At 39.1% G+C, this 13,716-nt stretch overlaps 1 protein-coding gene across 1 annotated transcript in view; it reads left to right on the top strand.

Moving 5' to 3' along the window:
- Nucleotides 1–13,716, top strand: part of SPAG16 (sperm associated antigen 16) — a 411,444-nt gene that overhangs the window by 251,693 nt on the left and 146,035 nt on the right. The window contains exon 14 of the mRNA XM_055812042.1: nucleotides 396–522. Coding sequence (XP_055668017.1) covers nucleotides 396–522 — 127 coding nt within the window. The remainder of the gene's footprint in view (nucleotides 1–395; nucleotides 523–13,716) is intronic.

Raw genomic sequence — 13,716 nt, 5'->3', positions numbered from 1 at the left:
GAATAAGATACCTTTAAAAAGGAAATAGTGCTGTCTCTGTCCTACCCTTTCATCCACATTCCTTTTAAATTCTGTATCAACGAGGTTTTTGAGGGTGCACCCAGGAAACATAAAGCGGTGCTCTCATTGTTGCTCCTTACAATTCAGTCTTCTAAAACCGGCTGCTCCATTTCTTTTTACTTCCCTGCTATACCCTTTGTTACTGGGAAGCAAACGCTAACTGGTTTATTTTCTCTGTAGTATAGTGCTTGGGTGATGAATAGCTGTCTGTTCATTTTTTTCTAAAGAGTATCTAGGAAAGATACATTAAATGTGTTACTAATTTACCTAAACTTGTCTCTTGTTCATATTATCCTGAATGGCAAATGTTGTATTTCTGTTATTTTATTTTGCAGTGAAAGATGCAGATACACAATGTATGGCCATAAAGATTCAGTCAATAGCATTGAGTTTCTTCAGTTCTCCAACACCGTTCTCACTAGCTCTGCTGACAAGACTTTATCTCTCTGGGATGCCAGAACGGTAATCAGTGTTTTCTTGATCTTTCTTGAATTCAAGCGAAGTGATGGCATGTGTGCTGTAAGAAAAAATGCAAGCCAGTGTAAAAATCAAAATGGAAAGTAAGTGTGATGTGGCAATAGAATATTCACCAAGACAGCTATTATCTTCTGACCAAAAATATCACAATATAACATTTCCATGACATTTGAAATGAGTGAGTCCTCACAGTGCAATGGATGGACATGTGCCAAGATCACTGAATAAACAGGTAGACTTAATTAGGTGGTGGTGTTTTTAGCAACTGATGGTCTGGGTCTGGAAGACTGCATTGCTGCACACTGTGCTGCATCAGTTCTATAGTCAGAGCAGCTGAAGGTCAGTTTTTTTGGGCTTCTTTTGTAAGTGCTGACAAGTGCTTTAAGTTAGTACAAAGGAAATGGGGGGAAATGCCACAGAAGAAACACAGGCTGCATACAAGTCTAATATATTTATTCTTTCTCTAGAAGGGATTCCCCTCCTACCTTGCCCCTGGAACTCAGTGCTGATTTCTCATGGAATATATATTATTTTCTCCATAATATACCACCATAGGTAGTGTCAGAAACTCTACATCTCTTTCTTTATTCTTCTCTACCTTCATTCTATTGGTATCTGTATAAATGGATTTAGTACATTGGAGAGTGTATTTGTCCCTGTTGCTTTGCAGACCAAATATGTAAATACTGTTCAAGTAGAATATAAGAACAAGGCAAGAGGAATTGTCTTTTCTTTCATCAGAAAGTTCAATAATTATTGCTGCTGTTGTGGTATTTCTCATAGAGCAACTCTTGAAAGTCTCAAGTTGCTACTTCAGTTGGTGTTATGGTCACTTTATATTTCTCAAGCAGTGTAAAGATAAAGGATTCCAGCCCAGAACAGAGAAGGTTGTATTCATGGAAGGGATTTGAGAGGAAGGAGGCAAAGACCTACTGCTGTGTATTAATAGGTATTGTCATCAGAGCTGTGCAAACATAGGATAAGAAAAACTGACATTAAAATGACAGTAGAATACTTGAGATGCTCATTAGGCAATTTCTATTTATGGATCATAGAAACAGACTGAATAGAAGGTCATTTACTAATAATCCTGGGCATAAAGCACAACAAGTTAAAATGAAGCCAGTCAAGACTCATTTATCTTAAATATGTTGGTTTGTAAGAATATTTGATACCCAAATATGAATAATTCAGAAAGAGAAAACAATATTGAAATACAAACAAAAGTGTAAAACTCAGTGGAAAAATAGATTTCTGCTTTGTTCTATTTTCAATAAATCCTGCAAGGAGCTGTATCTTGCAAATGTCTCAGTAATCTCCTGTTCATAGCAAGTTAACAGAATTATAAAAGATTTTTTTCTTTGATAAGCTTATGGAAAAAGCCTGCTCAATTTTCATTCACCAGCATGGTTTTTCAGCTTTGGGTAATTTTACTAAGATAGGAAAGACCTTTTGTGAAAAGAAAACATTGTAGATGGCATTTTGTTGTGTATTTATTGTGTTGAATTGTTTCCCTCTTCAGTGGGAAATCTTGCAGATTTCAGATACGTGACCACACTGAAGCATCACTTTAAGTGGTAAAATCACTGTGGAGATGCTGTCTCCCTCTAGATACTGAATAATATTAAACGTTTCCTCCAGAAAGATGAATGATTTTCTCCCATTAATTTGGAACAGAATATTTTCTCACCTCTGTGAGATCAATTAGCATTAAGGAGTACATTTAAGATAATTTTAATGAAACATGAAAATCATATTCCAGTTTGTTTTCTCATAAATTAGATTCATATTACTAATCACATCTTGCTCTTCAATCATTAACTTTAGTCAGCTCTTTATTATTAAAGATAATGGATGCAGAGAACTGTAAGTCAGAGCAGTGTAAGTTGAATGGACAATGAGCTCTGGATTTGGGGCAGAATGGAACATAAATCTTTGTAATTACTAAGCTGAAGCTATAATGCAGCCTTCAGACTTTGGAAACACATGGTATGACTTTTTTTTTTTCTTTCTTTTTTTTTCTGGATAACACAGGGTAAGATCTAGTGGTTCAGAAAAATCTACAGCACATTGACTGTAATTTTAAACCTGTGATGTAAATTCCCTGTAGGGAAATGAGAACACAGAAGAATGAATAGTATTTAGACAGATATGGCTCTTTCCAAACATTTTGGGAGCAAATACAGAGTGTTCATGTTGGATTTGGATAGGAACCATCCTCATGCTGTTCCAGACTCCTAGTAGATTAGATGTATGAGACTGAGGCTGCAATTCATTGGTAGGAATTTGTTGCCAGTAAAGCTGATGGTTCTCGTGCCAAGATAAGCTGCGGAATTTATTTCTCTTTATGCCAGTTTCATAGAAAGACAAGCATATTCTGGCTTTTCACCAGACTGTTTTCTCGCTGATACATCAGAGTGTGCATCTCTACTCATGAATTGCAAAGTGTGTCCAATGATAAATGTGAGAGGTGCAAAAGAACATGAGACCCCAAGAGTGCAAGTTCATTTGCTTGGGTTAATTCTTCTCATGATAAGCAGTCTGCCACTCATCTGTATCCCCACATTCTGATGAGTAATTTCTTGGGGCTAGTCAGATTTGTCTGGATAACATTTGAGCCAAGCTGAATCTTTGCTCTTTCTCAGACAGATAAAATGCCAAATATTTATACACTTAAATAATTAAATGGGGGGGGGGGGGGGAAGTACTCACACTTCATTCTGCATGTTTGAAGCTTATTGATTTAGTAACTCTCTCATCTGCTTTCTGCTTTCTGAAATGTCAGGTTCTATAACTGGCTATTTCATATTTGAAGAAGTTATGCAGTGACTGTTGTCATTTAGAAGTCAGCATTCAGTAGCAATGTCCTAAGGAATCTGCCCAACAAGGATTTGGAAAGACTTGTGTGTGTACTTCACTGGACAGTCTCATTCATATCAATGATACTATTCTTGTGAATAAAGTTCAGCACATCCACAGCTCTGTAAAAAGTTAGATTCATACAGTACTCTGTTTTTCTATTTGATTTTGTGAAAAAACTAAGCATCTGAAATGTTGATTGATAATTGTTGTCCATTTTGGTCTCTACTTGTCACTGATATTCAAGTGCTTGTAGTTTAATTTTTTAATTATCCAGGATATATTTCTGACTTTATATAGTGTAGCCCAGTGATTTAAGACAAGCCTTATTTTTCTGCATTCCTTTTGCCAGAAGACTGCTGGCACATAACACAAATGAAATGATCCCATTCCCACCCCACTTTCAAACCCATATCCCTGACAACCAGACAGGAAGGCATCAGGCAAGTCAGCTTTTTACTATTTCGGTCAAAGGTTACTTAATTGGGGGTAAGACAGAGCAGTGGAACAGTCACCAGATGAGAGTTCTGGCTCTGTGCATCAAATTTTACCCTTGACAGTAACTTCTGGGCTGAACAGCACAATCAAAAGTTAGCAGCTCTGAGGTGGTGTGGTCTTTGATGAATAACACAGGCACCAGTCTCAGAGGAAAAGGGAAAGAACAGAATGAGACAGCCTAAAATCCTGCTTTAAAAGTAGCAAATAGCTCCCAGTAGTAATCACACATTCTTATTGAGCCAGAACCTGGCTGTGGCCACCGTACTCCTCACAGACTGCTGTCACCAAAGTGAGGGAGGGGAGTGGGAATCCAGGCAGAGCCTCCTTTCTGGCCCAAGCAGGAGTGAGGCAATTGGTTCTCTTAGCCCCTGGAAAAGGTTCATGAATGTGGTACAGCTACACTTTATATAGTGGGGCAGGCTGGACTTTTGGGGCGACATTACACTCAGAGAAAAACATTAGGAAGAAGTTGTCAGTGAAGAGAGAGATGCAGCTGCGCATCCCTTTAAGGCAGGTTTTTTTTCTTTAAATGTGATATTGGATAAAAAAGGCCCTTATGTACAGCCCCTTTTAAAGCATTATTTCCTAATAAATTGAGGCTTCTGTACTCATGATGTCTGCTTATCATTTTCTACTAATGATTTTTGAATGTTAGCTAAGGTTTGACAGAGTTTAAGTTTCCATGCAGTTAGGTCTCTGGGCAAACCCAAATGAGTGCCCCAGCTGGGAGGAGAAGTGGCAATGGGTGCTCAGCCCTGCTGTCAGGCTCCACCTCTCCTGTGGTACACAGCAATCCCACCACCCTTGTTCTACAGTGTTACCGGTGGTGGCGGTGAGATGCTGCCTTGGCCTTTTGTTTCTTGGCTTTTCACAATCTACCCCACATACTTTTAGATCCTGAAATGATCTGTCTGTGATTTCAAAGAAACAGCGGAGTAAATCCTCAAGAATTTGGGGTGTTGTAATTTGCATTTTTGCGGTCTCTTAAAAGGCATCCAGTTTAAGGCATACACTATTTAACAGGGCTTTTCACACTGTGTCCTAACACAGAATAAATGCTTACATACACCAGGTTTTGAGCTGTCTGCTAAGGTTGCCAGCTTTGATGTGGCATTTTAATGATGAGGGCTTAGCTGTTTGCGTGTTTCATATGAATGTAGAATAATTACAATGATGCTGACCTGAGCTGCAGTCTTGCCATTTTTTCCTTCACAATATACCTCATCTTCCCCCACTGTGTGATGTCTATGGCATGGGACAGCCCTGCTGTGGTTCCTGTTGCAACTGGATTGTGCCTGAAAGTTAACTCTTACTTGATTAAATTCAGTGGAATTGTTCCCAGCTAGGAATTTGCTTAGATAACCTTTTTCTTTCTTCTAGTGAAGTTATCTTTTAGACTCCTTATTTTCATTGTTGATTTTGTCCGAGTTAAGTAGTTTTAAAATCAGTAATTCCCTAAAATAACCTGTTCTATTTTTTTCCTTCCAGTGAAATATAAATTATCTTTTTAACTACTTGTTTTATAAAGTGGATTTTCTCAGAACTTTTTTGTCAGTAGCTGTACTGTGGGAACACCCAGATCTTTGTTGGGGTGCTGCCTATCTATGGTGGGTGCTTTTACACCTGTGTTTATTTGGAGGGGGAATTCACCATGCAAATTCAGGAAAAATGTCAGAATATTTAAAGATCAGGCATATGAGACAGGCATAGAGCAGCCAAAGGGAGTTATTTTGAAAACCAATCTGGTCATCTTTGCGTTTTGTGGCCTAGACCGGTTGATTTATCCCCAGGTAAACACCTTAGACACAAAATTATTAGTCAGAATATCCTCAGGGTATTGGATATGTCAGTTTTATTTGAACCCTTTTGAACTCCTGAGGAATGAATTCAAGAGCTGAGTGGATAGACAGGATGGGTCGTTTAAAAACTCTTTGACAGGCAGTTTATGGTTCAAGTCAATCCTGTTCAAAAGTAGGTCAAAGATTGAAGTTGTCAGTATTGAAGACAAAGAGCTCTTCCATGCAAACTTCAAATCTCTTAGTGTAATTGAATTATGTTGCTGTAAATAAGGGACATGCAATGATAAGTCCAGTTCCTGGCATGAAGTATAACAAATTTTGTGATCCTGATTCTGTTCTGTGTTTGTAAATAATGGGTTCATATTTTAAAACTCTCTGTCTTAATATGAAAAGGAATTTGAGTCACAGTAAAATATGAAATCAAAACCAAATAGCTATGAATACAGATTATGTTTTCTCCAAGAAGTAATATCATGAAAGACAAAAGTAAAACTTGAAGAGGTTTATGTTAAATCTGTTTGGGATGCTTTCCTAGAGACTTGGAATCAATTTTTTTAAAACCGAAAATATGACTGAGAAAAAAGTCTTGATTTCTTTCTAATCTTGAAAAATAATCGTAAGAAAATCTTGATATAGTCACTGTCATTTTTAAAAATGCTATATTCTGACTTCCCTCCAAAACAACTTCTGTGGAAAAAAAAAAGCAGGTTAAAACAAAATATTTCAAATAACGAGCATATAACTGCTATTTGGAACAGTTGACCGAGATGCAAGCAAGAAAGTATCCTATGTTCTTATTTTGCTGTCAGCTGGTTGGGTTTTTTCTTCTTGAGAGGCAGGAAAAGTTACCCTCCCAACTGTATTTGGCTGATGTCCCCAGAATGACCCTCAGACTGGAACTATGTCTCTGTCTTTCCTTTGGCCTGCCTTTACTGACTTGTCCCTCCTTTTCCTTGCCTTCCTGACTTTGCTCCTAAATCAAACCATTAAAACCATAAATAGTTAAACCATTTAAAAAGGTTTAACAAACTGTGCAATCAGTTGATCTCAAGGGATTTTTTTCCCTGTTAGACTAGGTTTAAATTAGACTCTATAAGCGTTTTAGATCAGACAAGTTGCCTTGTTTTGCAAAGCTCAGTGGTTGGACTTGGTCTTAAAGATCTTCTCCAACCTAAATGATCCTATGATTGTACTATTCTAAAGCTCTGGGTGAATTAGTGGCACTTAATTATTGTTTCATTAAGCTGTTCCTGTACATTGACATGCCTGGGCCTGTCCACTGGATGTCAGAGTCCTTTTGCCAGTGAAAAGGCAGTCCCTTTTAACACGTCTTCCTCTGCCTTGTCTCCGTGACACAGAAAAGCTGTATTCTTCATGTCAAGGAGAAGTCTTTGAGAAGACAAGGCAATTCTGTCTACTAAAGCTTAATATCCAGCTTGACTCCTAATTCATGTGAAATATATTAAATGGCTTTATCTTGGCAGTGATGTAGTTAGTTAAAATACCACCTTTTCATCATGATGTTCACAGTCATTTAAGCTGCTACTAGAAAAGATAGCGACAGGGTCCTGTGCAGCCCGATGCATTTGTTCCTGTACAGTTGTGGTTTCCCCAAGGATACTGCCTGGGTTTCCTCCTGTAGCTGGAAGTTTGCGCGCTTCAGGCAAGGCCTCTTGCAGTGCAGTGCTGCCTGGTTTTAACTTACTGTGTGTCTGAGAGGAAGTCTTGGCTCCTTTCTCATATTCTTCCCTTTTCCATGGCCAGAGCAGTCTACAGTCCTTACCTAACAAGCTATAGGTGGACCTGCTTTTGAACTCCTGCTTGCTGCTAAGCTCACAAACCTCCCAGCACACCTCATCGCCTGCCTCTCTCCCTCCTAACGGGTCACTGCAGCCACCCTTCTGCAAGGTTTCATGCCTTACACCAAGGCTCCTCTTCTGGTTTAAGGCTGTCTTTCATCCACGTGCTGTGTTTCCCCCATGCTCCCCAGATGGTCCCCCCAATCTAATGATGGTTGATGGGGAGGTGTTTTGGCCCTGTGAGTCTCAGCGCCCAAGTTTCTATTACTCTTGCCTTGCCAGCTAGGAGGTTGCTTCTGGGCAAGGCATTTTGGAGTGATGTAGTCGTGTGAAACACATGCCTATAATTACAAATGAGGGACATCCATATTCCAGGCAGCAGGCCATGCAATTCACAGCTCTGCTGACAGCTCCCTGTGATGTATCACTGACGCAGATGTGTTGTAAACTTGCAAGGGCAGGCAGAGAGGCAACAGTGGAATGGAGGAGAGTATCAATTCACTACAGATTGAATCGGATTTCATCAGGTGTAAAATTAAAGTGGATCAGTTTTCATTTGCTGCTGGTTATCTTAGAATATTAGTAGTAATTAGAGAGCTATAAATAGATACATTTGAAATATTTGAAGCTCTAGCCAGGGGAATAGTCTGGCTATAGATTTCAGTAAACGGATAGTGTGGCTCCTGGCACGCTGTGCAGGGAGTGGGTTCTGTTGGAATATGCAGTGTAATGGCATTTGACTGTGTCACTGATTATTTAGAAACAAAGTGAGAGAAGCAGGCTGTATTCCTGTCTGGGCAGCAAATAGATTGACCTGAATGTGAACTTCTTACCAGCTGCCTGTGTATATCTATAATGTGTGTCCATGATATATTGCAGTAAGTATGAATTTAATTTTTATGTCGCCAATGTCACTTTGAAACAAAATGAGAGTAAAGTTCCTTCAAAGTCTTTGGGAAAGGCCTGACTGCAAAATAACATTTGCATTGACTTCTTGGTCCTAAAACTCTAATTAAATTATTGATTATGAAGCTGGCTGCTTTCTTAATAGTTCCTAATGTAACAATTAAAGCAAAGTAAGTAATTAAAAATGAAAAGATCAGTCCACAAGTACAATCTTCAAAAGGTCATTTTCAACTTAATCGCTTTTTTGAAAGAGGCAAGAATAAAACAAATGAGTCATTAGTAAAAAAGCAATTTTGTGTGTGTATGTGTGTAATAATGTTCCTGCCAGATTACCACTGGCCACACAATGCCTAAATTAATTAAAAATAATAGCTGAATTTACTTAGTTGATATTATATTAACACCTTTCTTCCCAGACCAGGCCTCCGTTGTGTGCAATAGAAGGTACATAGCCATAGCATGCTTCTACTCTGGACAGCTGATAACCAAGGCAAAAGCCAGAAGCTTCAGCCAAGGAGACAACAAAATTTCAGTGAAACTATTATGTTAGTGTTTAATATCGTAAGTAGTGCTTTGTACTACACAGACCACTTATTAGCAACTTTTTTATAGGTGTGAGAAGTAAGGGGAAATTTTTAAGGCTTGGTTAAATTGGTCCATGGGTGTTTATAGGTGTGAAAGGTAGCAGAGAGGAAAGCACAAAGGTGTTTGCCAGACAATTTTTAAAAGACCAGTTAACACTGTTGCCTTTGACAGAGCAGAAGTGAGAGGTGACACTGGACGATTTAAGAACTGATAGAAAGTTTGGAACCTGCAAGCGCAAACTAGTCGCTTGTAAACAAGTTACACAACCAGGCACTGGTTGCCATCCTGGGCATGGAGAACTGCGGAGTTCTGTGCTGGTTGCATTCTGTACTGCGGGCTTTTCACAAGGTGCTCGTACTGTTGTATGAAGTAAAATCAGTCACAGCTTTTGCATCATCTCTGAAATTTAGCTACCATGTCTTGACAAGTCAGGGAAGGAAATAGATTTGAGGTGAAAGCTCTATTACAAATACTTTACTCTCTGCCACAGATCTTTTAGTATAAAATGAATAGCTTACATATCACTGCAAAAGTAGCTATTTGGTGCAATAGTTCACAGGTACGAAGACAGCCTGTTCTGATGCCGGTTATAAATGTAGTTCAGTATCACCGTACTGCTTGCACATGCAAGCTAATCAGAAACTAAGCCAAACTTTGAAGCATGGATGTGGAAATTTGCTAAGCAAACACCTGCTGTAGTTGGCATCTCCTGTGCCTGTAGAACATGTGCATTCCTGTGCGCAGGGAAATTCATTAAACCATGGGAGACAGAATTCAGATAAGCATGTACATCAAAGAAATATGTGTCAGGGTATCTAGGAGCTGCCTAATATTGTGAACTTTGTAGACATCTGGGGAACTGAGATCCCATGAACAGTTACTGTGCACAACAAATGTCAGTGCTTTCACTAGGTAGTAATTGTTGTGCTTGCTACAGTTAGATTCAGCTTCAACACGGTTGCTCAGAGTCAAATCCCATTCTTGATGAGTCAGGGTGTGTGTGTGTGGAAATTCCTATGCCATTTAGGTTGCATGAGAAATAGATAAATCTGCTAGTCTATTAAGGTAAAGGCATTGCATCTTAAATGTGATTTTTTTTTTCCTTTCCGCAATTAATTGTGGAATCTTCTTTCTGTTCTTATCAATTGAGGAAAGCAGATTATAGACATGAACTCTTTATGAAAGGCCCTCTTAGTGGATCAGCATGTCTGCCTATCTACCTGCACACCTACAATGCTCTAACATGTTGTGCTGAAGAAAAGGAGTAGATGGTTTGTTATCTTTCCTTTCATCTGGTTTCCCCAGCGAGCTGTTTTTAAGTGCTGATAAGTACAGAGCTGCTGTTCTGTCAGGTTGAAGTAAGGTGTCTGGACACATTTGTTTACACAGAATATGCTATGATGGGTTCTTACTTTTCCAATTCAAAGATTACACTAGACTCTCTAGTCCAAGCATGAGCTGTTATATATCAAATCATGTATTCCACTGCCCCTTCCCAGACATAGCTATAAAAACTTAAGTTTCAGAAGTCTGATGACATGGTGACTGTGGCTAGTCATTCTTAAAAAGATCTATTAAAAACCAAACAAATCCCAAACTAACAGATCAATTTCCTTTCTACTAATGTTGTGAGGTTAAGTAATATATTTTCAATAAGTAACTTTCCAGTTTGATAGATACTGAATCAAAATGTTATGGTCAATCAATCTGTCTCATTGTATAGATTACTCCCTTCTAACTGCTACTGCTTGTATGTAGATTTATTCCCATTCTGGCTCCCCAAAGCTCACATGTCCTTTTCATAATAGCAAAGGAGAATACTGTCTGGGAAGCGGCTTGAACTGAGAAGCAGGCAGACCTTTGGGATGACTTCAGCTGTGTGTTCAAAAGACTGGAATTTCAGAGTTTGCATGATATTTGCTTAAAAAATATTTTCTTGCTGCTTCAAGACAGCTTAATTAGTCAAATTTAAGTGTCATCTGTAAAATAGTTGAGGGTCCTAGTTTTGAAGGAAGAGCTGTAGGCTGACAAATTGGTTTTGAGTAGGATGCCCCATGCAGTGTCAGTGGATAGTGAAAGCTTGCCATGGTAATTCATACTTCAAACATTTCTGATATGACAGAATTTTTGTAGTACATATTTAATGTACAAAGAACTGCCAGGTTTAAAACAGTTTTATGCTCTGATACCCCCAAGGCAACAGCACAGATAGGTGTTGTTCACATTTTATGGTCCAAGGCCAAAATGCAACTCTTTGATTATAATTGAATTCAGCTTCCACATTTATAAGCATGATAAATAGTTGAGGATATTTTATATTAAGAGGCAGCATGGTTGGTCTAATATGAAACTGATACAAAATTCGGGAGATGCTTCTTCTCTTCCTCACACAGCCAGGAATTTACTTATGAGGAACAGGCATATCACTTCACCTCTTTTCCATCTCCCATTTCACCTTGGTGATGTAAATTTTATCTTGGTGATATAAACTGTGGCATAGGACATGAAAAAACACATTAAAAAATGAGAGTGTTGCCATCTTACAGTGTGCTGTCCTAATAAACTAAAGAGGATCCAGCTGAGGTCCTAAAATTTGAATGCATTTAAATCTCTCTTTCTGGAATCTTTTTCTCCACTCATGTCTTCTGGGTTATTTTGTAGAAAGGATTAAATTCATGCAAATGAGAGATAGGCCTGGTTGCTAAAATGGTGGAGATGGAATATAAAGTTGTTCTGAGATGGAGCTTCAGGTGTTGTACAGCATTGATATGGATACTGGGAGACATTAGCATGGACTGTTGGAGAGGAGAAGCAATGAGGCAGCACCTCATTTGTGTTGTACAGCTCTGTTTAAAATTGCTCCAGTAGACTACCCCAATGGGATTTCATATTGCCTATAGAAATAGAGGTGCACATGCTTTTGTTGTCTTGAAGACAAGGTAGTGTGATGGCACTGTAATTGTGAAATTGTCAGAACTAGTGGTGACTCACTTTGTGGAGAACTGTGATCTGAACTGGTATCCTGAGAACCCCAAATGTTCCCACTCAGCAGCAATGAATACAATGCTAATTACATGCTGTAATTTATGCGAAGCAATGAAGAGATCTGTCTCTGTCACTGTGCCAGTCTGGACTTCCCTAACAACAGGATGGTGTTCCAGTCAGTGGTGTGAATTGCTGTGTCACTGTAGTTAACAACCAGGTTTTCTTGCATCGCAACATTTGCCCAGGCTCTTCATCTGGATGCAAGCTTCTCCTCAGAGTGCTGTGGGCTCACTTCAGAATTTCCTCTGTCTGTTTTCTCCTCCTGTGTTTAATGGTATCTCCTTTATTTTCTTAGAACAATTAGGCATACCTCAAGGATGTACATTTACCAAAGCGGTCAGCCTGCAATTCCTCATCTCTACCATACATCCTAGTCACACACACTATCCCATGCCAAAGCCAGCTGTGAGTGCACTAATCCCTTCACAAATGCTACATTTGGATGCTTTGTGTCCTGCTCTCCTGGCAGGATAAGGTCCACCAGTTTCATTTCAGGAGGGCCATCTCAGAGCCCCCCTTGATTGTGAGGTAGGTGATTTCAGAGCTATGATAAAAAATAAGCTTCAACAGTGGCATCATCGTCTCTCAAGTTCAGAGTTCTGGCAATTGTTTGCTGCAGCACTACTAAAATTAATTGTTTCAGGACCTAAAGTGTCCTGGCAACAACAGAGGAGGAACGAGATGCTGCCAAAAAGGTACCACCAGTTGATCTCCTGAGAACTGACTGTTCCTGCATCACTCAGCATGGTTTTCAGGACAGAAAGGATTTACCGGTAAACACTGGTTTTACAGTTTATTTAGCTTTTCATTTTCTCTAACAATAAATATGTGATTATTGCATTCCTGTTTTTCTTCTTTTGTGGCTCAATCGCAGCTTCTCTGTTTCCAAGCGGCTTTTAGGCCAGTGTTGTGCAAATGATAGTATTTTACATGCCAGTCCCTTACTCAGCTGATTGTTTCTTTCCCCTCTCTCCTCAAAAATGTTTTATAGAGAAGCAGTAATCTTTCAAAAAGGAGACATTTATCACATGCAGATTGAAAACACTAGGACAAAACTGATAGGCAAGAAGCAAAATTTAGCAATGTGATAAAGCCTTTGTACATACTTTTCCCATGTTGGCGACGAGAATAAATATCAAAGGTCCAATTCTGCACTGTGAACAAGCTCACAGGAAAGGAGGGTAGTGATGTATGCTGATATGACTGTGCCACAGTCCCACTCTTTATTTAAATCTCTTCTGGTTTATACTAGTTTTGTGCAAAAGCAACAAAGTTTCTTTAGCAAAAAGTTACTGAAGAACAGGAGTGGTCAGGACTAGAGTAAGGCCAGGTGGGACCCTCTGCATATTGCACTCCAGGATCTACCCTGATCCTGCTGCCAAACCCGTTCCCCTTTCCAGCCCCATCCAGTAATTGCATGCAACTGGTTTTACTAGTTGAGGTGGAACCCTAGAATGTTGAGTCTGGGACTTGATGCTTTTTGGAAATGCAGATAGCATGTCTGCTTGTCACAGAGGCTGTGCCTTGGGAAACAGGTAACATCTTGATAAATGCTCTTGTGTTAACTCTACTTGCCATATCTTTTGAAGTTTAGCTTTTATAATTGTGATTATTACAGACTTTTGTAATTTTTCGTTTATTGTCTTCTACATTCAGTGAAAATTTGAATGCATTCACAGTTTGTTGGT

The sequence above is a fragment of the Falco peregrinus genome, chromosome 8 (assembly GCF_023634155.1).
Source record: "Falco peregrinus isolate bFalPer1 chromosome 8, bFalPer1.pri, whole genome shotgun sequence".
NCBI lineage: Eukaryota > Metazoa > Chordata > Aves > Falconiformes > Falconidae > Falco > Falco peregrinus.
Note: the sequence above shows the minus strand (reverse complement) of the source record. Positions and strands in the feature narration are given on the sequence as shown.